The 24,184-nt window shown below is 46.8% G+C and overlaps 3 protein-coding genes and 1 pseudogene across 3 annotated transcripts; 3 read left to right on the top strand and 1 right to left on the bottom strand.

Moving 5' to 3' along the window:
* Positions 1–1,810: 1,810 nt before the first annotated feature.
* On the bottom strand, positions 1,811–5,799 carry LOC136520706 (12-oxophytodienoate reductase 1-like). The gene is made up of 3 exons (XM_066514346.1): positions 5,447–5,799; positions 4,279–4,865; positions 1,811–1,953 (listed from the first exon to the last, which is right to left on the bottom strand). The coding sequence occupies exons 1-3, from the start codon at positions 5,797–5,799 to the stop codon at positions 1,811–1,813; spliced, it is 1,083 nt and encodes a 360-aa protein (XP_066370443.1).
* A 4-nt stretch (positions 5,800–5,803) lies between these two features.
* LOC136522662 (putative 12-oxophytodienoate reductase 5) lies at positions 5,804–10,413 on the top strand (annotated as a pseudogene).
* Positions 10,414–14,596: 4,183 nt separating this feature from the next.
* Positions 14,597–16,186, top strand: LOC136521167 (12-oxophytodienoate reductase 1-like). Its single transcript, XM_066514867.1, has 2 exons — positions 14,597–14,942; positions 15,020–16,186. The coding sequence occupies exons 1-2, from the start codon at positions 14,597–14,599 to the stop codon at positions 15,799–15,801; spliced, it is 1,128 nt and encodes a 375-aa protein (XP_066370964.1). The 3' UTR covers positions 15,802–16,186.
* Positions 16,187–17,315: 1,129 nt separating this feature from the next.
* LOC136523697 (uncharacterized mitochondrial protein AtMg00810-like) lies at positions 17,316–17,834 on the top strand. The gene has a single exon (XM_066517295.1). The coding sequence runs from the start codon at positions 17,316–17,318 to the stop codon at positions 17,832–17,834; it is 519 nt and encodes a 172-aa protein (XP_066373392.1).
* Positions 17,835–24,184: the final 6,350 nt, after the last annotated feature.

The raw sequence follows: 24,184 nt of genomic DNA on the forward strand, positions 1-24,184 counted from the left end.
CCGTTGGCCGCTGGGCCGCTAGCAGGCCGCGCGGGAGCTGCTGCCGAGCCGACCTCGGGCCGCCTGCTTATTACCGTGCCGGGCCGTGCCTGCCCGCGGGCTTGCGCGACGGCCCAGGCACGGCCTGTAGCTGCGTGCCGGGCCAGCCCGGGCCCAGAGACCCTCGTGCCGGGCCGGACTCGTGTCGGGTCAAATTAGCGGGCCGTGGGCCGGGCTACCGGGCCTCGGGCTGCATGGCCAAGTATACCTATATGTAGCAGGTTCCTCCTCCCATTTTCCAGTGCGCTCCCTTCATTCCACAAAGCAAAGCAAACCAAGGGGATAAGAACAGGAGAAAAGAAAGAAAAACAAAAGCAAAGATTGTGACCAAGACCTGGATTAGGCTAGCCAACCACGGAAGAAGAAAAGCCTCCGATTCTTTCAGGGTGGGTTGCGGGCTTCGATGCCAATTTACAGGGCCAGAAAATTCTAAGAGGACTGAGGATTCTGTATGAGTGTTCATCTTTGTGGCATCACACCGGACAAGAGAGAGTAGGGGATGGAGAGTCAGAAAGGCAGTGGGTTTCTATATGTATGTATTATTTGTGTGTATGAAACTATTCCTTTTATCTGTGCCTATATAGTGACTTAAGGTACCTCATTGATAATTTTTTGTTGGGTATTTGTTATCTTTTTTTTTGTAAAAAAAGGTTCAAATTTATATTGTGCTCTGAACAATGTGTTTTAATATGTTTCCATCAATTTTTGTGTTTGTATATGGAAGTTATGGATTAATCATTGATGTTTTTCATGGTAGGATTTCCATTCAGATTGATAAACGGGTACATGTCACCTTTGATATTCCCAAGGAAACAATCTGCCTTTATCACAAGGTCCATCTCGGCTTTGTAAGCAGCATCTACTGCCACTATCAATCCGCAGCAGCGGCCCATTCAGTCAGCTAAGGATCACAATGAATTTACTAACTGTGGTTGTTTGTTCCACTCAATCCAGAGCAGCGACCAATTCAGTCAGCTAAGGATCACAATGAACTTAGGCACTGTTTAGATTCCAAAAATTTTCAACCCAAAATGTCACATCGAATTTTACGGCACATGCATAGAGTACTAAATATAGACGAAAAACAAAACTAATTGCACAATTAGGTGAGAAATCGCGAGACGAAACTTTTGAACCTAATTAGTCCATAATTAGATACTAATTACCAAATACAAACGAAAATGCTACAGTAGCCAAACAGTAGCCAACCCCAAAAAAATTGAGAACTAAACGCGCCCTTACTAACTGTAGTTGTTTGTTCCACTCTTTCTGTGTTGCGGGCTTTGAGAAAGCTCCTCTCAAGTCAAAGTGTTGTCACCTGAATCGATCATAAGTTATTTCCCATAGTTAAATCTGCACTACTGAGTTTTTTCAAACATTCACAGATTTTTTATTTGATCATGTATTTTCCTTTTTTCTATGCCTTTATAATTCATATTTAAGGATTTTCTTAACAATTAAAATTGTTTGTCTTAATTTAGTTTAGATGGCAGCACAATTATATTTCTTCAAAGGTTTATCCATACAAGAATATATAAATCAAACTAATATATCTCATAGTTTTATTTATAAAAAATTTCCGCGGCAACGCGCGAGGTATCCATCTAATTTTTGTAAAAAGAAAGATGCTTTGATTTAACCACAAATGTGAACTGAAACATGTGTCAACCGAGTTGACGTTTTTATTCTGCATACATACAACAAAAAAATGACCAATGGAGAGATGAACGTTGTGCCTTCCTAGAATCAAGCACATTATTGACCATGATAACTAAGCATCAGCAGTAGAGTCATTCTTATCCTCGTCAAGGAACGGGTAGTCCGTGTAACCAATAATAGGGTCGTGGGTGTAGAACGTGGAGAGCCTTGCATATGCGACAAGGTCAGTATAGCCCTCCGCTACAACATTGTTGCCTTCGTCAGTGAATTTTTTGTATTTTGGTTCCTTTTAAAAACATTTTTTACAAAAGACCTATGCCAAAATGTTTGCTGAAAATAGACCATTTTTTAGGCGTCTTAGAACATGACGCCAAGGTATGAGGGTCGGCGTCGACTGATACGACGCCGAGGTCTTGCCACATCACGAACGACCCCGGTCGACGGCGACACGGTGGCGCATGGGGTCTGACACGTCAGCGTTGTGTCAGCCAACGCCATAGGCCCAACCTCGGCGCGGTGGGACTACACGCCGAGATATTTGCACCATCCGGCGCGCGGCCCAGGTGGCCCAACAACGCTTCGTGGCCCAATAGCTCGGCGCGGGGTCACTTAACGCCGAGCCACCAGACTCGGCGCGGCCCGACTCAACGCCGAGGTCTGGACTCTTGAAGCCGCGCCGCGGCCCCCTTCTTCTTCCTCCCTCCATTCTGAAAGCGCCAGCTCTCTGTTCGTCTCCCCCCACGGCCCCCACGAAACCCTAACCCCCAAATGCGACCCTAGGTGCTCGGATCTCGTCTCCTGAAGCTTCCTCGAGGTAATGGTCCCTCCCCTCCTCCAATCTATCCGCGTAGATGTGCTTGCATTGTCTCTAATCATGTGGAATCATGGGTGTATGGTGTTTTGGTATATGTGTATTTGCATTTGCAAAATGTATGGCTTAGGTTGATTGAGTGCATTGTTGTTTAACTGTTTTATGTGCTGAACATGTTAGGTTAGTTTGGTTTCTAGTTATTTTGGTCATTAGGGTTCTTTGTTTATTGTAGGTGTCATTAGGGTATCGGAATTCTCCTCCATCGCTGCCTTCGCTCGGCGCACACGCTCAAGCTTCTTCTCCCGCTCCGCCCTGTACGCAGCAACACGCCTCCTCTTCCTTATGCTCCTTTTCTATAGCCTCATGTCTGCGTCTCTGCTCAAACCTCTCCTTAACCTCCGCATCCCACTCCTTCAGGCCTTCTAGATGCTGCTTGTCCGACTCCTTGATCTCAGTGTCAATCCACTGCTCAAAGTCACACAGTGGTGGAACGGTCTGTAAGAAAAACAAATTGTTACAAAACAAATAAATAAGCAATACTTAATATCACAAGAAAATTAATTAACACACAATAAAAATTCCTCACAATCGATGCACGGCGCTATTGCTTTGTAGGTTCCCATGCATAATTGGGACACATACAGTACCTCTGTCTATATGTTTCCTCATCTTCAGATATGTCTACCTTGCAAGGATCACCACAAAAGCACATGGGTCGAGAAACACCTTCAGGGAGAGGCTTTAGGTCGTAGGGATTTGCCCTCTGGCGACCATAGCTACAATTGAAAGAATTTAGTCATATTAACGGAGAACCAAACCTAAACCTATGATTTTCTATTTATTGCACAAATAATGAATAAACATTGAGATTACCTTGGAATACGAGCTTTACCACGCCTTGGCATCCTAACATTACGTAGAAAAAAATCAATCCAAAGTACCTTGCAACGAATGTAAAGCTACTAACACTAAATCACCATACCTCCCAAATAAGCTTTTCATTACAAACCCTAAGCAAATTTGAATCCCAACAAACACAAAATTTAACTCAATGATTATAAACCAGAACATATACAACAACAACAACCATATATTTGGGTCATTCAATCATTTGAACCACCATCCATTGCACGAATGACATGAACATGAACCAAACCTATAATGTCAAGTTCAAAAAAAAACACAAACAACCGAATCTAAATAGATGAAATGAAAGAGGGGAAAGAGGAGTACCTTGGCAAAACGTCAAAACCCTTGATCTGGCCTCCCAAGAGCTGGATTTAGGATTTAGGGTTCATGGGAAGAGAGAGGGAGTGGGAAATGGCCACCTGTTGGTTTTGAATGGAGGGAGGAGGAAGAAGGGGGCCGCGGCGCGGCCTCAACTGACCGAATCTTGGCGTTGAGTCGGGCCACGCCGAGGTTAGCGTCTCGGCGTCAGCTGATCGCACGCCGACCTCTTGGCCCACGAAGCGTTGTTGGACCGCCTGGGCCACGCGCCGGATGGTGCCAAGAGCTCGGCGTGACTCCCCACCGCGCCGAAGTTAGGCCTGTGGCGTTGGCTGACACGACGCCGACGTACTGGGCCCCATGCGCCAGCCCCGGAGTCGTCGGTGACGTGGCAAGGACTCGGCGTCGTGTCAGTCGACGCCGACCTTCATACCTCGGCGTGATTTCCTAAGACGCTTAGAAATGGTCTATTTGTAGCAAAAGTTTTGGTATGAGTCTTTTTATAAAAATATTTTAAAAAGGGACCAAAATGCAAAAATTGCACCCTTCGTCATGGTCATACCCGCCAGCTGCTATGAACGTACCATTGAACGTCTTCCGGAACGGCAAAAGCCTGTGTGGGATCTGCCTACGTCCATCAACGACAGCCATCCGGGGCTCCACCATGTGACAGTACAAGAACCCATCGTCCCTATTGAGCTGCCGAACCATGTAGTCGGCGAGTGCCACAGGGTCGGAGTCTACGCAGTCCATGTAGTCAAGGAATGGAGAAAGCCTGATACCCACACGATGAGCACCAACCTCACGGACCACGGCGTCGACCACCTCGACCGTGAAGCGGCACCGATTCTCGAGGCTTCCGTCATACTCGTCGTCACGGTCGTTGGCGCTATCCTTCATGAACTGCTCGAGGAGGTACCCGTTTGCGCCGTGGATCTCCACTCCATCGAACCCGGCTTCGATGGCATTCCGCGCGGCGCGCCTAAAGTCATCGACAATACCAGGGATCTCGTCCTTCCGCAGCCGCCGTGGCTTGGAGTACACCATGCCAGGCTCTGCATCAGGGGAGATTTGCTTGTCCGTGCTCGAGACGGGCGCCTGTCCGTTAGGCTGAAAATCGGCCGGTTGGCTCATAAGCATTCACAAAGTAACGTTTAGCAGCAAGAAAAATCAATCATGTGCTCCCTCCGTCCAAAAATAAATATCGTTATGGTATTTATCTGCTCAAACTTACTTAATTTTGACTAGATTTCTAAAAAAAATATTAGCAACATTTGTATCTTTAAATAAGCTTATTATATAAAAACAGGTTCAACAATCTATCTAATGATATTAATTATGTACTATAAACACTACTCCCTCCATCCCAAATTATAAGACGTTTGACTTTTTTTTGACCCCCAAGTTTGACTACTTGTCTTATTAAAAAAATTATGCAAACATTGTCAAAATTAAGTCATTCTTGAAGAAATTTTATTAATAAAGCAAGCCACAGCAAAAGATGTGACATTTTGCACAAATTTTTGAATAAGACGAGGGTGAAACTTAGGGTCAAAAAAAATCAAACGTCTTATAATTTGGAATGGAGTTAGTAATAGTTTCTTGTATATATTTGGTCACGTTTAACTTCACGAGAATAACACTTATTTTTTGACTGAGGGAGCAGTTGATAGACCGTACCATGCGTGTTCGTAAGTACTCCTGTATCACATACCGTTGGTGGATACCCTGCCGACATGCCACATCTGGCAGAAGAAGAGCGTGCCCTTGCGGTGGACGGCGTCGACGACGGGCTTCCATGCTTCGACCTGCTCCTGTGTCCAGATGCCGGGGGCCTCCGGGTATCCCTGCACGGTGCCCGACACACCCGTGGCCTCGGTGATGAGGAGGCCACCCCTAGTGGCTCGCTGCGAGTAGAACACAGCGGCGTGCGGCTGCGGCACATTGCAGTAGGAGCGGCACCTCGTCATCGGCGCGAGCACCACCCGGTGGGAGAGCAGGAACTGGCCCATATTGTACGGCGTCATCAGCGGCATGGCCTCCTTCGCAGCTTGCTGCGCCATCTTGCCTGCGTCTTCCGTCTCGGTCGCCGGCGTGCTGCAGATGTGATGGAAAGCCGCGGTCACTTGCTGGCTCTCTCCGCTCTTGCTCGCTTGCTCTGATTCTGGCTTTGCTTGTCCTCTCACCTCTTCTCTTGCGTCTCGTGGCAGGGGTGTGGCTGATGCATTTGCTTTGCTGCCCGGCCGTTTCTTTCTGAAGGCTAGTTTGGGACTTGAACATTATTCCAGGAATCTTCCAGCTGCTTTGTCAACTCCGGTGCAGATAATTTAAACACAAAGTCTCAGAAAATTGGAAAGAAATCAAGAAAATCAGAAATAAAGCAATAATATAAGGAAGTCATGTGCACCGGCCGTTTCTTGCTGACTATCTTGATTGTTCACGTGGCCATTGCGTCACACCCTATCCCTCGTGCACTTGGAGCGTGATTTTTTTTTTTCTAATTACACGAGTACAGGCACAGTGTGTTTGGTAGGCCGGATGCGGCCAGCCTGGCCTGTCTGGTGCAGTTTTGTGGTGTTTGGTTGCCTGGTCCATCGTTTGGACATGATGCAAAACGCCCCTTGCAGCATGGCTCCACAGAAACGCACTAGACCGGCTAGGGTTGTGCAATGATGAACTTGTTTTTTTAGTCTGAGACAATAGGATTGTGCAATGATGATTAATTGTTTCATTCTTCATGGTCTTGAGGTTGTGCTATGATGAACTTGTTTTTGAGACCGAGACAATTTGATTTGTGCAATGATGATTACTAGTTTAAGTGTTCCATGATCCTTTGCTATTCGCAGTAGCCCTGTGATGGCAATGTTATCATATCTTAGCAATTCTCCGTCCGTTGTATGTGTTGTTTTGTTTTCATAGTTGCTATTTTTGTGCATTTGTTACTGAGCATAAGCCTGTCGTCAATGATGTTTTTACTTCACATAACTTGCTAGTTATTCTAGTACTGAGCATACCTAGGAAATGATTATTTCTTGGCTAGCTGATGGATTTTGGCACTCAAGGAAATTCAAGGTCACCAAGGAATTTTTGTTTTCCGGTAGTGAATCCACGTGGGGTGTGGACTGTGTTGTGTGTCTTCCAAGATTTTTCTCCATTTTTTTTTCGTGCCATGTTTTTGTAATTTATATTTATATACATACTCCAAAATACAAAAATAATAAAATGGGGCTATATTACACGTCAACTCCTACATTTATTACATAAATATGAGTAGAATTGTCGCTACTGTAGTATAAAAATGTGTTGGAGCATCCCACTACCACAATTCTAAATTACCTTGAGTGCTAAAAATTTCCTTGAGAGCCAAAACAAAATCGCCAAAAAAAATGTAGTTTCCTTGGCTGCGGACATAGACCTCCAAGGAAATGGATATTCATGAGTGCTAAACCAAACCGCGAAGGTAATTGCTCATTTTCTTGAGTGTCAGTCCAAACCGCCAAGGTAATTCTATGTTTTATTGAGTGTTATTACAAACTGCCAATGTGATTGCTCATTTCTTTGGGTGCTATTCGAAACCACCAAGGTAATTCGTATTTTCTCGAGTGCTATTCAAAACCGTCACGGTAATTCATATTTTCTTGGGTGTAATTGAAAGCCCCCAAGACAATCCTCATAACTTTAAAATTCATTTTTTTGAATTTTTTCAAATGACCTCGGATGGAGATACGACCTCAACCAAAAGTATAGTATTCGACAAGATCTAAAACTTTCCAGTTTAAACTTTTAATATTTGAAGTCGTCTAGGATCTCAAATATTCATTACAAGATACATTAAAGTGATACAATAGAAAAGAATAATTGACTTAGTCACAAGTTACTTAAAGGTATAATGATAAGTGCTCTTCATCTAAAGCACTATAAGTCACAAGTTCAATCCCTAGCAAGCGCATGAAAAGGATTTTGTTGATTTATGGTTTTTGCTCTCGCGCTATATTTTCTTGGAGGTTGCTGGCCCTCGAGGAAAAGGGATTTTGTTGATTTATGTTTTTTTTGCTCTTGTGCTATATTTTCTTGGAGGTTGCTGACCCTCAAGGAAACTAATTTTCTTGATGGTTAGGAATATTTTCTTGAAGGTTTTCGGCGCTAAAAAACTAGTTTACTCAGGGGTTGGAACATTTTTTTTGTCGCTTTAAGGTGTGGTCCTAGTTTCCTTGGCAGCTAGCCCTCCAAGGAAGTCATTGTTGAGTGCCAAACTGGCAAGGAAAACAATTTCCCTTATCCTATATCCTTGAATGAATTTGCTTGATGGTTTGTAGCCAGGGATCACTTTCTTGACGGTTTAGCCATTTTCCTTGGTGATTTTAGACACTCAAAGTAATTTGGGATTCTGGTAGTGTCGTAGATAGCCGCCTAGTTGCCAACGCGCTTGTAGCGCAGTGGTGAGCGCACCCGTCGTGGAGGCCACCCACCTGCGTTCGAATCCCAGTTGTGGATCGGCCGGGTGTGGCACCTGGGTTTTTCCTCCCCATATTTGTTTCGTGCAGGTCCTGGACACTCGCGTGGCGCTACAATTGGACTACAACGTACCCGTCGTCTACGAGGCTCGAGTGGCTTCGGTGATCTCCAGAATGATGTTTAAGGTGTATAGGTTGTAGTTTCTATGGGTATGCGTGTGTGGTGGTGTAAGTGTGTTGTATAGAATACAGATACTACAACTTGTATACTAGGAGTCCAGGCTAAAAAAAAAAATAACCGCCTAGTTCCACTCCCATCCCTTTTGAAGGGAAAACCCTCAATTTCCTAGTGCACGACCTTTCCCCTATACATGAGATGAGAGCACTGTCCGGACCTTTACACGTACTAGTTTCGTCTCCATGTCGTCGATTTGCAAAGGAAACAATACATCGTGGCTGCTATGCTAAGGCCCACCACATCAACTGAGACCAAGTGGACGATGGAAACAGTGACGACTATCCACTATCCAGGTTCCAGGGGATGGGAAGTTGGGAATCAAAAGAGGGCAAGTCAAATCGCCAAGAGGGAAGATGCAAAACCGCCACGCCTGGAGGGTCCACTCCGACACCTATAAATACTGGGGCCGTACATCCACAAGCAGCCACACAGAGCAAACCAGAGCAAGCGAGAGCCCAGAACAAGCTAGTAGGCACGCCGTCGATCTGAAAGCCGGTAGGCACTACTGCAAGATGGTGCATCATCAGGAGGCCATGCCGCTGCTGACGCCGTTCAAGATGGGGCAGTTCGAGCTGTCCCACCGGGTGGTGCTCGCGCCGCTGACGAGGTGCCGCTCCTACGGCAACGTGCCGCAGCCGCACGCCGCCGTGTACTACTCGCAGCGAGCCACTAGGGGCGGCCTCCTCATCACGGAGGCCACTGGTGTGTCGTCCACCGCGCAGGGGTACCCGGAGGCCCCCGGCATCTGGACGCAGGAGCATGTCGATGAATGGAAGCCCATCGTCGACGCCGTCCACCGCAAGGACGCGCTCTTCTTCTGCCAGATGTGGCATGTCGGCAGGGTATCCACCAACGGTACGTGACGTAGTACTTTAGAAAACTACCATATACTTACATTTGAGGTGATTGATTTGTCTGCTGCTAAACTTTTGTGAGTGCTTGTGATCCAACCGGCAGATTTCCAGCCTAACGGACAGGCGCCCATCTCGAGCACAGACAAGCAAATCTCCCCGGATGCAGAGCCCGGCATGGTGTACGTGTACTCCAAGCCACGGCGGCTGCGGAAGGACGAGATCCCGGGGATCGTTGACGACTTCAGGCGCGCCGCGCGGAACGCCATCGAAGCCGGGTTCGACGGAGTGGAGATCCACGGCGCGAACGGGTACCTCCTCGAGCAGTTCATGAAGGACAGTGCCAACGACCGTGACGACGAGTATGGTGGAAGCCTCGAGAACCGGTGCCGCTTCGCGGTCGAGGTGGTCGACGCTGTGGTCCGCGAGGTGGGTGCTCATCGTGTGGGTATCATTCTTTCGCCATTCTTGACTTCATAGACTGCGTAGACTCCGACCCCGTGGCGCTCGCCGATTACATGCAGCCTGTTCGCTTACTCGTAAATGATCGTAAATTTCCAATCAGGAACAGTGTTTTTTTCTCACACCAAATCAGCCAGCAGTAAATAATCCACGATACGGTATGGCCTCCCGAACAGGCTGCCATGGTTCGGCAGCTCAATTAATAGGCACGAGGGGTTCCTGTACTGTCACATGGTGGAACCCATCGTTGATTTTTTTTAGGAACAGGAGGGGCTTGGAGCCCCTACGGCTATCTTTGATGGACGTAGGCAAATCCCACACAGGCTTTTGCCATTCTGGAGGACGTTCAATGGTATATTCATCGCATCCGGCGGGTATGATCGTGAGGAAGGCAACAAGGTTGTAGCGGAGGGCTATACTGATCTAGTCTCCTATGGGAGGCTCTTCTTGGCTAATCCGGATCTGCCGAGAAGATTTGAGGTTGGCTCGTCACTGAATAAGTATGATCGGCACGTTCTATACCCAAGACCCTGTTGTTGGTTACACGGACTACCCGTTCCTTGACGACGACAAGAATCACACAACTGCTGATCCTTAGTCATTCTGGTCAATAATGTGCTTGATTCTAGGAAGGCACAACGTTCATCTATCCATCGGTCATTGGTTTGTTGTATGCAGAATAAAAACGTCAACTCGATCGGTTGACACATGTAACTCTTTCATTATGGCTGTGTTTAGTTCGCGAAATGAAAATTTTTGGATGCCAAATCGGATGTTTCGGGGATGTCGGAAGGGGTTTTCGGATACTAATAAAAAAACTAATTACATAGCTCGCCTGAATTTATTAAGCCTAATTAATCCATCATTAGCGCATGTTAGTACTGTAGCACTTATGGCTAATCATGGACTAATTAGTCTTAAAACATTCGTCTCGCGATTTCCAACCAAACTGTGCAATTAGTTTTTTTCCGTCTATATTTAATACTCCATATATGTGCCGCAAGATTCGATGTGATAGTTTGGGTGAAAATTTTTAGGAACTAAACGAGGCCTATATCTCTCTGTTCACTGTTGTGGTTAAATCAAAGCATTTTTCTTTTTACAAAATATAATCTTGTCGCTCGTGTCCACCATTTGAACTAATATGTTGCTTGTGCTTATGCTACGGTGTCATCTAAAAACATAAATCAACCAACCAAAAGATAATATATGTTCTGATAATTGAACATGAATGGCACTAAAAAAGTCCATGTTACCCTAATTAAAATGTGAATAGAATTTACCAATATTGATGGCTACATCCATAGCCAAGGTTTTTTTTTATCATTTGTGTTTGAAAAACTCAAGTCACAAATCTTTGTGAAGATCAACACAGTTAAAAATTCAATCCCTCATCCAAAGACTCCTACCATCGAGGAATGTTCAAAATATTGCACATGCTAATCAATACAAACAGGTTTTTAGCCATCGCGCTGGTCCACCCGCATTGGACCCCCACACCGCGAGCCGCTTGCGCCACGCGCACCGGGTCCCCATGCCACGTGCCGCCTGCGCCACCACTAGGGGTGTGTGAACGGATCGGATGTGGATGGATATCGCTGATATTACATTTGTTTTCGTATTACTATTAGGATTCAGATTCGAATACACAGATAATATCATCTATGTCGGATAGTATGTGAATGGATATCGACATTATAAATATACGATTTAAGTATTCGGATACGAATGTTGCATCGAATGACGAATATTCGGACTCGGATACAAACACATCTGAACTTCTCTAAACAGATTCGAACTCGAATACGGTCGCAAAATATTCGTACCATTTGAGGTAGCCGCCATGGAACGCGCTGGGCTCTCATGCCACCCGCCGCTGGCCGGGTCGCCTGCGCCACCACACCGCGGCTATCAAGGCAGCCCGCGGTGGCGGTCGGGGCCCGACAGCGCCGCCACGGTGTGGCTCCTATGCCACCCGCACCGGATCCCCACGCTTCCTACCGCCTCACCACCACGTTGAGCCACCCACGCCGCCGGTTGGGGCCTGACCGTGCCACCATACCTAACATTCGGCAAACTGTGGCAACCAAAGAAAATATGGCTAGCAAAATCAAAAGCCACACTTGTGACAAAATTTGGCAAGAAATGAGTCTATGACATAAGGGACATAGTGTTAAGAAAGTGTGACACGGCATAGTTATGGCAGCAAGCCAAACAACTGTAGAAAATAACTGTGGCATTAATATAGAAGTTATTACCCGGTTTGTTTTAGTTTTGGCCGTCGATAATGCTTAGGAGCGGGCGTCCGTCGCGCCTGCTTCCTTGTGTCTTCCCATCTCTCTCTCTCTCTCTCTCTCTCTCTCTCTCTCTCTCTCTCTCAAAATATCTCCCACTCCCGTGCTCGCCCATCGCGTGCGGCGGCGCGTGCGCTCGCTACTCGGTTGTTGTCTTCTTCCCAGTTGTGCACCCCAACTCACGCCGCGCGGCTCCCCCATCCAGCGTCGTGCTCCCATCCCACACCGTGCCCCCTCCGTCGCTGTGCCATGCTCTATCCCCCGCGCGCCCCTGCTGTAGCTCGCTGCACACCGCGCCCCCGCTGCTGCGCACTGGGTGCTCTGTTGGGGTGTTGTTGAGGTGTCGCCGCCACCGCCGTTCCCCACCAGAAGGTCGTGGTCGTTGTCGACGCCGTGACGCACGACCTCAGTAAGGAGATGTTGCGATAAAAACATATGTTGCGAGCGTATGTTTTAAGTGTTTCAGACGTTTCAAAGGTATGTTATAATTGTTTCATATGGATGATGCAAAAGTAGATCGGGGATGTTGCACATGTTGCTAATGTTTCAGGGGCATGTTACAAGTGTTTCAGAGGTGTTGTTCAAAATATTTCATCTATTCTAGACGTATGTTGCAAGCGTTCTGATCTGGATGTTGCATATGTTTCACACATATATTGCAAGAATATGATCCAAATGTTTCAGTCGTTTCAGTCTTATGTTGCAGTAAGTGTTTTCTTGTTGCAAGTTGCAAGTGTTTTTATCTAATGTTGCATATGTTTCACACATATGTTGCAAGTGTATGTTCTAGATATTTCATCCGTTTCGTACGGATGTTGCATTCAAGTGTTTCGTGTTGTTTTGAGAGTCAAGGGGCGTGGTGAGTGATGGTGGCATGGCATGACGCTGGGAAATGATGGGCGCCGTGAGCTGGGGCCAACGGACAGGGTGCACGGCGCGCTGGTGTCATGTGGACGTGGTGCACTGTTGGCTGCCTGTCGGGGCGCGACGGGGCGGGGTGTGTTTGCGGGACAGGGCGAACAACCTCGAATCGAGGCGGACAGGGCGAGTTGCGTGTGCGAGACGAGTCGTGTGGACACGTGGACGCTGCGACAGGATGGGTGCGCGTGCGGGGCGAGAATAAAATCAGCGCACAGGGGTAAGCTGCGCAAGCGTCCGGACTCGTCCTCGCACCAGACGTCCGGGGGCTGGTCATTTGTTTAAGTACTATATATAATGGCGTGAACATATAATAGAACATAGAAGTCATTACCGGTTTGTTTTAGTTTTGGTCATTGGACTTCCGGGGCTGTCCTAGCCGCACGGTCCGCACAGATGATCCGCCAAGAATTTAAAGACGGGTACGTGTAGCATTACGTAGTACAGTGGTAGATAAGCTGCCTCGCTCACTCGCTCTACTCGGTCTCCTCCTGATGACTGGCGCTTCAGACAGCGTGATCGGCTGGGGTAGCTTGTTGGCTGGGCTGGCCAGCCCCCTCATAGGGATACTGTTTCAATAAATCAGCCAGTAGTATTTTTTTTTCACATAAATAAATCAGCAACGATACGAACCAGCCAACCGAACAGCCTGAGAGTCAGCAGTCCGCACTGCATCCACCATAAAGATGGCAACGGCCCCGATACCCGACGGGTATTTGATCCATTAGGGAATAGGGATGTGATCATATCTTTACCCGCGGGCATCTAAATGGACAAGAATCCATCCCCGACGGGTATAGCGGTACGGGAACGTTCCTTGTTTATCCGTCCCCGTTACCCGTTGGGGAACCCGATTATTTGAGCTGTCATGCGAGTATTAGGCCAAAAGAAGCTCAACATAGGTATTTTGGTCCAAATATGAACAATGATATATATAGTTTGTGTGTTCTAGAAATCCTAGTTTAATTTTTTTTCTCACCATCTCCGCCAGCAGCACAAGCACGCCTGCCTCACGAGCGCTCGTGCCCCTCGCTTCCTCAGTTCGATCTCTCTGCCATCTTTGTTCGTCCTCCTCGCAACCTCGCTCCTTCTCCTCGGCATCTCCGAGACTTCGACACTTATACCCGGGTGAAGAAGAAACGTCTCCGATTGCAAAGCTACCACCCCCAAGTGTCCTTGTTTATCGGGTATGCAGTACCCGTCGGGTATCTGTTACCCGACCGATGCCCGACGGGTACGGGGATGGACAAGAATCTATACCCGGGGACAGAGACGAGATGAATTCTCCGTAGCGAGAAAGAGAACGTTCCGACGATACCCGACGGGTACATCCCGTTGCCATCCTTAATCCGCCATCCATTCGTCCGTCAACGGTCACAACAAATAACAAACTAAAGGATGACGGAAGTGGTGACGACTTTCGACGACGAGTCGGCCGTTGGAGTACAGGAAGCCGAGTAAACGAGAAATATGGGAGCTAGCCGCCGGAGGCAATGAGCTATTGGTTGGAGCAACGTATAAATTTCCGTCGAAAGATGAGGCAGGGGCAGAGCAAAACCAAACAGGAATAGCTTTGACGCAAGCAAGCAAGCAGTAGAGGCAAAGCAAAAGCAAGGTAGCAGTTTAAGTACGTACAAGCAAAGATGGGGCACCAAGAACAAGATGTGATCCCGCTGATGACGCCGTACAAGATGGGGCAGCTCGAGCTCTCCCACCGTGTGGTGCTCGCGCCGATGACGCGGTGCCGGGCCTACGGGAGCGTGCCGCAGCCGCACGCCGCCGTGTACTACTCGCAGCGCGCCACCAGGGGCGGCCTGCTCATCACCGAGGGCACGAGTGTGTCTGCCACCGCGCAGGGCTTCCCGGGGTCCCCTGGCATCTGGACGCAGGAGCAGGTCGCGGCGTGGAAGCCCATTGTCGACGCTGTCCACCGCAAGGGCGCGCTCTTCTTTTGCCAGATTGCGCACGCCGGAAGGGCCTCAACCAACGGTACGTGATCGAGCGCAAGTTTAGTATCAGCTCGTTTGAGTGATCCCGTTGCTAATCCCTTTGTGAACCACTGGCAGATTTTCAGCCAGACGGTCAAGCGCCGATCTCGAGCACGGACAAGCAGCTCCCCCCTGACGCCGAGTCTGGTACGGTGTTCTCCAAGCCACGCCGGCTGCGGACCGACGAGATCCCAGGGATCGTCGATGACTTCAGACGTGCCGCACGGAATGCGATTGAGGCCGGGTTCGACGGCGTGGAGATCCACGGAGCACATGGATTCCTCGTGGAGCAGTTCATGAAGGATGGCGCCAACGACCGCACCGACAAGTACGGTGGCAGCGTGGAGAACCGGTGCCGCTTCGTGGTTGAGATCATCGACGCTCTGGTCCATGAAGTCGGTGCGAATCGGGTTGGCATTAGGCTTTCCCCTTTCGCGGATTACATGGACTGTGCGGATTCCGACCCCTCGGCACTCGGCGACTACATGGTGCGGCAGCTCAACAAGCATGAGGGGTTTCTCTATTGCCACTTGGTAGAGCCTCGGATGTCCATCGTCGATGACCGTAGGCAGATTCCGCATAGACTCCTACCATTCAGGACGGTGTTCAATGGCGCCTTCATCGTCGTTGGTGGTTATGACAGGGAGGAAGGAAACAAGGTGGTTGCCGAGGGCTACGCGGACCTCGTCGCATACGGAAGGCACTTCTTGGCCAATCCGGACCTAGCTAAGAGGTTTGAGTTAGATGCGACCCTGAACAAGTATGATCGCTCCACCTTTTACACACAAGACCCTGTCATTGGCTATACAGACTATCCTTTTCTTAGCGACGACAGCAAAGACTTACCTGCTCAAGATTAATTGTATGGATGATCGGTTTAATCACAGCTGGTGCACGAGATCGATACTACTCTATCCATTACAAAATATATGTAAGGTGCATTGTTTTTGTTTTAAGTTATTTTTTTTAATGTTTGACCAAATTTATAAAAAGTACAATAAACACTATAAAGACATTGCAAATGTGACTATAGTTGTTCAGGGTGGAATTTGATGTTGCAAATGTCAAAATTAAAGAAGTTTTACTTATTCTTTCTATTCTTTTTTAAAAGAGTTCTGTATTGCTGTTTAGATTGCAGCAGTGAGATACAAATACAATTGCAGTGGAGTTGTATCTGTTAGCATATTAAGAGTTGTAGAGTTATAGTCTCTTTATTTCCCATCTCTTTGTATTCCCTTGTACTCTCTATATAAACCCACATGAGATTAGTGGAAAGTGAGTTGAGTTATTCCTCCAATTATTCTCCAATTTTTGCCGAGCTTCCCTGCTCCTCTACCTTCATCTAACCTTGACTTCCTGTCAGAGTTTGACTATGTGTCTAGCCCTGTTCCTTCACCCATTGTTGCAGGTACTGGTGTTGCAGGTACTGGAGTCCCAGGACCTGGTGTGGCCGGCTCTGGATTACCTCCCGCTGCACCCGATGCCTCTCGGGTTGTTGCCAGCGGGAACTTGGGCCACCCTGCTGGATCTTTAGAGGGTGCTGGAGGAGGTTCTTCGGCCGGTGCTGGACCTCGGTCGCCCTCAGTAGCGTCCTCTGGGTCGCCCCCAGCAATGGCATCCAGCGCCGCCAGCGCTCGTGGTGGCGTTGTACCCTCGCCTGGTGCTTGTGCCTGCGTCTGGCTCTCTTCCACAGGGTGCCATTCGAATAACACCTGCTGCAAATGATCATGTCATGGTTACTCAAGGCGAGCAAGGTTTTCGACAGCCCAGGACACCTATGAATCTGCAGGCCACTATTTTGTCTTCTATTCCGAAGACCTACCGTGGTGCTTTGGCCGATCCAAACTGGTGCGATGCTATGCAAGAGGAATTCACAGCCCTCCAAGCAAATCATACATGGGATCTTGTTCCTCCTCCTCCTGGCACTAATATTATTACAGGCAAGTGGGTCTATAGGCACATATTGCATCCGGATGGCACACTGACTGTTACAAAGCTTGTTGGGTACTTCGAGGCCTTACACAGCGTCCTGGCATTGATTTTGGTGAGGCATTCAGTCCTGTTGTGAAGCCCGCCACTATCCACACAGTTTTTTCTCTAGCAGTCTCTCACAACTGGGCGGTCCACCAGTTAGATGTCAAGAATGCTTTTCTTTACGGCATTTTGGAAGAAACAGCTTACTGTGCACAACCGTCTGGGTTCATTGATTCTTCCAAGCCTGACCATGTGTGCCGTCTTAATAGGTCACTCTATGGTTTAAAACAGGCACCCCGAGCTTGGTACAACAGGTTTGCTTCCTTTATATATACGTTCTATTGGATTTCTGGGAGCAAAATCGGATACCTCTCTCTTTATTCTTCGGCGCGGTTCCGACATGGCATACTTGCTTCTTTATGTTGACGATATTATATTGACGGCCTCTTTTGGAGATCTCCTATGTAGCATTGTGGCTTCTCTTACAGCGGAATTCTCCATGAAGGATCTCAGGCTTTTGCATCATTTTCTTGGGACGACTGTCTCCAGGAGTTCCACTGATATGTTTCTCTCCCAGTGGCACTATATCCTTGAACTCTTGGAACGTGCTGGTATGACTGGATGCAAACCTTGTTCCACCCCGATTGACACTAATGCCAAGCTCTCCGCTGATGGACCTCCTGTTGCCAACGTCACTGATTACTGGGCTCTCGCTGCTGCATTACAGTACCTCACTTTTACTCGCCCCGACATCTCCTATGCTGTGCAACAGATTTGTCTTTATATGCATGATCCTCGTGAGCCACATCTTGCCTTGATTAAGCGTGTTCTCCGCTACATCAAGGGCACCTTGGACTATGGTTTGCAGTTACTTCGCTCCTCCACTTGTGACCTTGTGGCATATTCAGATGCTGACTGAGCAGGTTGTCCGGATACTCGCCGTTCTACCTCGGGTTATGCTGTCTTTTTGGGCAATAATTTGGTCTCCTGGTCTTCAAAGCGCCATCACACCATGTCTCGCTCCAGTGCAGAGGCCGAGTATAGAGCTGTCGCTAATGCCGTGGCAGAAATCTCATGGCTCCGCCAATTACTTCAGGAGCTTCATTTCTGTCCCCGACGTTCTTTTGTGGTTTTTTGTGATAATGTTAGTGCAGTTTATCTCTCAACCAATCCAGTGCAACATCAGCGCACTAAACATGTTGAGATCGATCTTCATTTCGTAAGGGACAAAGTTGCTACAGGGGAAATTCGCGTTCTTCATTTGCCCTCTACATCTCAATATGCAGATGTGTTCATCAAGGGTCTTCCTACTTCCATATTTACAGAATTTTGCTCCAGTTTGAATGTCTCCACTCCGGATCAGTGTCGACGTTCCAACTGCGGGGGGGGGGGGGGGGGGGGGGGGGGGGGTGTTTAGCATATTAAGAGTTGTAGTCTCTTTATTTCCCATCTCTTTTGTATTCCCTTGTACTCTATATAAACCCACATGAGATTAATGAAAAGTGAGTTGAGTTATTCCTCCAATTATTCTCCAATAGTATCGCACACGTTACGTGCCTTTTATTTATCCGGTTGGGGGTGGTTCATATGAGCATGGTCCTAGTGTTTGGTTCAGGGACACGTGATTCCCTCTAGATTCGGGACATTTCCATCCCTAAAAAATATCCGGGCCAACTCTTCTCTCACATTGTCTCCTTAGCACGCATGCCGAACTCGCCGTCCTATTCCCGGTTGCGGTTAAACATGGGCAAGCTGCCCTTGACCCGTTAGTGTCTGACCTCACCCTAGCAGCGGCCGGACAGGGGCAGGCTGCCCTCGACACAGTGGCTCCCGGTCATTGGCAAAACCGCCCTGGACTGGGTGGTGACCAACTATGCATGAGCCATAGTTGCCCCAGTGATGCCCAAGAACAAACAGAACATGAGAGCAAAGGTAAAGCCCACGAAGCTAAACTCACGGAAGGTGAGAGTTCTCTTGATGTGCTGAATTTTTCCACCAATCATGCTATGATAGAGCAAATTTTAGTGGAGCCTTCGCTTGATTTACCTTTGTCACAAGATGATTTGCTTGATATTTTTTGTGATGAAGATGACTTGCATGATGATATTTATGTTATACCCATGCAATCATTGAAGAATGATCATGCTATATGTGTGCTGAAATCAAGCACTTGTGCTGAAAATAGACTTGTTATTCATAATGTTAGTGAAGTTGACAAGCCAAAATTGTTGTCTTCTTTAAATACTTTGGGTTACATTAAATTCGATGTTCTGTGTAATCTTAGTTCTTTAGAGGAGAAACTTTATGCATATGCTGATTTACCATGGTTCCCTAGACATACATATCATATTTTTGGTAAATATAACAACCAAGGGCAATATTTGATACAATGAGTTTATATTTATACAAATCCGAATTCTCCTTTTGTTGTGCAAAGTAATGATCAACTAGAGGATAGTAAAATCAACATTGTTGTTATGCCATGTTCCTCTAGTTTTGCTTTTCGAACACAAGTGGAATCCAAAGAAAGGGAGCATATGTTTCTTATTAGTACTAATCTTTTGCAGGATAGTATTGGCAAAGATCGTGTGTATTTCAATCGAGCAGACTACATGTCTGTAGGACCAGACATGATACGAATCTGGACATGTGGTCATATTCTTTCTCACAACATTGTCTATTTTCATTATTTTGGAAACCTCGATTGTCCTCATGTTGTGCAGGATCGACTTCAAATAAAATCGACGCCGAGGATGGCTTTTCATCAAGAAAGGGAGGATGATGAGGACATGATCTCCATACATATGACCATGCTTGGAGAACCATATGGAGACCAAAGAGATCAGCAAGGGTGTCCAAGTTAAGAAGGAGTTCCGAGGCTAATTCGGTTCGAGTCCTCGAGGTGGAGGCCCAAAGCAACTCAAGTTCGAGTCTGCCTCGGCCTCCAGGACCAGTCTGCCTTAAACTGGTCACCCAGGACGCATCCGAACTCTGTTTTCGACGATCCACATATGGTTGGAAAGCTAATTTGATAAGGAAGCCAATCCAAGTGGTTTCACATTAAAAGACCTTTGGAATCAACGGGAATCGTCAAAACAAGTCAGTGTCCAGAATCTGCCAGGGTGCTGCGACACCATCTTTTGGTCCGTTGGACCGTGTATCGTGTTTGGGCCTATTAGGGGGCGCGTCCAGGGGGGTGACGCCCAAGACTCTATAAATAGCAGCCGTCGCTCTCCTTAGGGTTTGAGTTTTGTTTAGTTCTTGATTTCCTCGTGAAACAGATGTCGTTTTGCTGCAACTGTCGCCACCAAGGCCGCTTGCTGTGAACCAGGGCCCCAGTTCTTGATCTTGTTCGCCTGTGGCGATTAGTCCTTTCGAATAAAGACTTGAACTCTTTCTCATTATCATAAGCCTCATATTTATTTGCAATTTCAGATTGCGTTTATCTCGTTCTTGCTTGTGTTCTCGATTCGCTTGCAGGAAAGCCTTCTCGGCGAGGTCAATCGCGTTCGCGTGGTCGATAACCAACGGAGCAGTGGTGTAACGGTTGCGGGGGTCTGAATCAGTCTTGGTTCGAAGCCTAGATCGTGAACGTCGAGTCTCCACCAATCGACGCTATCATACCTTTCGGAAGATCGGGCCTAGTCTACATCAAGGTTGTAAGGAAGAAAACTATAAAAAAGCATTACCGGTAAAAGATAATGAAAAAATAAGAATTCTCATGTGCTCCATTGTAGTACCTTCACCCAATCATGCAAGAAACATACTAATATGCTCGATTGTGTCTTTATTATCTTCACCACTATTGTAAAAGTCGGTACTCTACAATCATCGAGAACTCTCATGTGTATAAAGGACAGTTCATATGCCAAGACACAGACATGCTGGACGTCAAAGCGATGATGAACGTGCACTGAACACAGTCAGGTCGTGGTGCAAGGCGACGACGATTTTCACAATTACAGCTGGATGATTGACCAATGCGGCGGTGTTGAGGAGCCGTTACAGTCGGTTCTGAACCGACTGTGATGACTTCGACAATCACCGTTGAAAGGATCAAGATGTCCAAGAGAGGGGGGTGAATTGGGCTAATTCTAAATTTCTTTGCAATAATTAAATCATATGGTTAGCCCAATTAACCCCTTGTGCCTAGAAAGTGTTTCTAATTGTTCTACCGCATAAAAGACTTGCAACCTAAGTTCCAATCCTACTCTAGCATGGCAATTCTATGAATATAAAGACAAGAATTGAATTGCTCAAAGTAAATGCTCAAAGTAAATAGAGAAGGAGGAACGCGGCGATGTTTTGTCGAGGTATCGGAGAGTCGTTACTCCCCACTAGTCCTCATTGGAGCACCCGCGCAAGGGTGTGGCTCCCCCTTGATCCGCGCAAGGATCAAGTGCTCTCTACAGATTGATTCTTTCGACACTCCATCGCGGTGAATCACCCACAACCGCTCACAACTTGAGTTGAGTCATCCACAAGCTCTCCGGATGATCACCAAGCTCCCAATCACCACCAAGCCGTCTAGGTGATGACGATCACCAAGAGTAACAAGCACAAACTCTTACTTGACCACGATAAGCCTAATGAGAAGGGTGGATGCACACTTTGCTACTCTTGATCTCACTAATGAGGGCTCTCTTTGGGATTCTCAAATCTCAATCACCTCACTAGGACCTTGCTCTTCTTGGCACTCTCTAAGGTGTTTCTCAGCTGTTGGAATGAGCAAAAGTACCCCCCCCACACACGAATGGAGGTGGTATTTATAACATGGACTGAAAAACGAACCGTTATATGCCTCTGCGGGGTGACCGGACGCTTCGGTCAGTTCACCCCGAACTCCAGTGTTTAAAGTGTGACCGGACGCGTCCGGTCGTGATTTTCCCTCTCTGGAACCTTACTGGAGTCGACCGGATGCTAGCTCTCAGCGTCCGGTCACTTCACCTCTCAACGTCCGGTCGCGCCATATGATTTCACCTTGGTCAAATGAACTGACCGGACTCTGCGCCAGCGTCCGGTCACACCGAAGCCAGCATCCGATCAGTATTTGACCCTCTATTCACTTCCAACTCTCGATCATATGTGAATGAAGTTCACTCCATTGGATCTAAGGGCTGTTTTGGAGCTACCTAGTGCTAGTTTTAACAAGTGTGCACCACACCTAACTCACTAGACTCACCTAGGTCAAGCTGCCCGTCCATACCCCCCTTAATAGTACGGCCAAAGGAAAAAAAATAAAGTCCTAAATTACTCTAAGTGTCTCTTCAACACCAAACGACACTTAGAACTAGTCCATCTTTAACCTTGTCGTCCATCCTTTGAAAACCGAAACGATTTCCATCGTAGGGGCATGACTACCTTGTTTGCCCAATCGATCTCCATTACCGTGACCTAACTTAATTGCCTCTGCAAAACACATGTTAGTCACAGTAATCATGTATTGTCATTAATCACTGAAACCCAACTAGGAGCCTAGACGCTTTCAACCGTCAAGTGTTTACTGCCGCCCAGGCCGAAAACCGGCTGCAATGGGGGGTTCCAAGCCGATCGTGATATGTCTGCTGTAGTAGTGTAGTACCGATAAAAGATAACAAAAAATACGAATTCTCATGTGTTCCATTAATTGTACTACCTTCACCCATTCATCCCAGAAACATACTAATATGCTCGATTGTGTCTTTATTATCAGCACCACTATTGTAAAAGTCAGTACTCTACAATCATCGAGAACTCTGATTTATATAAAGAATATAGCATAGAATAAGTAATCATAGCTGATTTTAAATGTACACACAAACTTTTGTCTAAAGATTTATGCGAATTTTTCTTAAATCGGCTTAAATCTTCATCCCATGAAGCCAGATTACCGATTTATGAATGGTAACTCCTTAATAGAGCCTTAAGATGTTGTGGCAACACCGCTAAAGAGGCACTGTATTGCCATCGGTTTTTGTGGCTAAAGTCGGTGATGATGTGAAGGTAACTATAAGTAAAGAATAATAGCGATCCATAATCTGGCTTTATCAGTTTCGACCATTGAATTGACAATTTTGTGTTGGCTAGCCGATGTAACACTGCCAGAATTTTAGTGAGAAAGTCAAGCGCCGGCTGCAGACCGACGGGAATTTTATAGGTTGCTCCAACCAATAGCTCATTAACTCTGGCGGCTAGCTGCCATATATTCTCTTTTACTCTCGACCCCTGTGCTCCAACGGCGACCCGTCGTCGAAAGTTGTCTCCACTTCCGTCGTCCACTAGTTTGTTATTTGTTGTGGCCGTTGACAGACGAATGGATGGTGGATGCAGTGCGGACTGCTGACTCTGAAGCGCCAGTCATCAGGAGGAGACCGAGTAGAGGTGAGCGAGGCAGCTTATCTACTACTACTGTACTACGTAAGGCTACACGTACCCATCTTTAAATTCTTGGCGGATCATCTGTACAGGCCCGGAAGTCCAATGACCCAAACTAAAACAAACCGGTAATGACTTCTATGTTCTATTCTATGTTCACGCCATTATATATAGTACTTAAAACAAATGACCAGCCCCCGGACGTCCAATGACCCAAACTAAAACAAACCGGGTAATAACTTCTATTTCCTTTGTTTACGAGTTGAATTATCCACACACTCACACAATTATACTTGGACATCTGAAGATTCCTTAAATTTCCACTAAAAGAATCCCTAAATTTTCAATACACAATCGATCTAACCAGACCAATCTTAAGTTTTTTGTCTAAAGCCACACTTATTTGATTTGTTCACAACTAGTCACGCTACAGGTTATTCATGCAACAGTTATTTTCTACAGTTGTTTGGCTTGCTGCCACAACTATATGTGCCACACTTTCTTAATAATATGTCCCATTTATCAGACTTATTTTCTTTCAAAATTTTGTTACAAGTGTGTCTTTGATTTTGCTCACCACACATTATATGGCTGCCATAGTTTGCCGACGGTTAGACATGGCTACGATAGCACCAAACAAGCCCTAACACTTAGGATCCATTGGTTTAAGAACAAGTCACAACCGCACCTTGTAATAACAAACAAACAGACCGATAATTAGTGTTTAGGCTAACAGAGAACAATATATTAAACAATTCACATAAATCACAATTTAGATCAACTTGTGCAAGGCTATGCGGTTTGTTCTCTAATGAACGGTGTCGGGGACCTAATACCGGGGTACCCCAGAAGGTGGAACCAATAACCACCGAACGTTAAAAACTTCTGGACGCATAAGAGCGCTGTTTCGTCCCT

This window comes from Miscanthus floridulus, chromosome 18 (genome assembly GCF_019320115.1).
Source record: "Miscanthus floridulus cultivar M001 chromosome 18, ASM1932011v1, whole genome shotgun sequence".
NCBI classification, from domain to species: Eukaryota; Viridiplantae; Streptophyta; class Magnoliopsida; order Poales; family Poaceae; genus Miscanthus; species Miscanthus floridulus.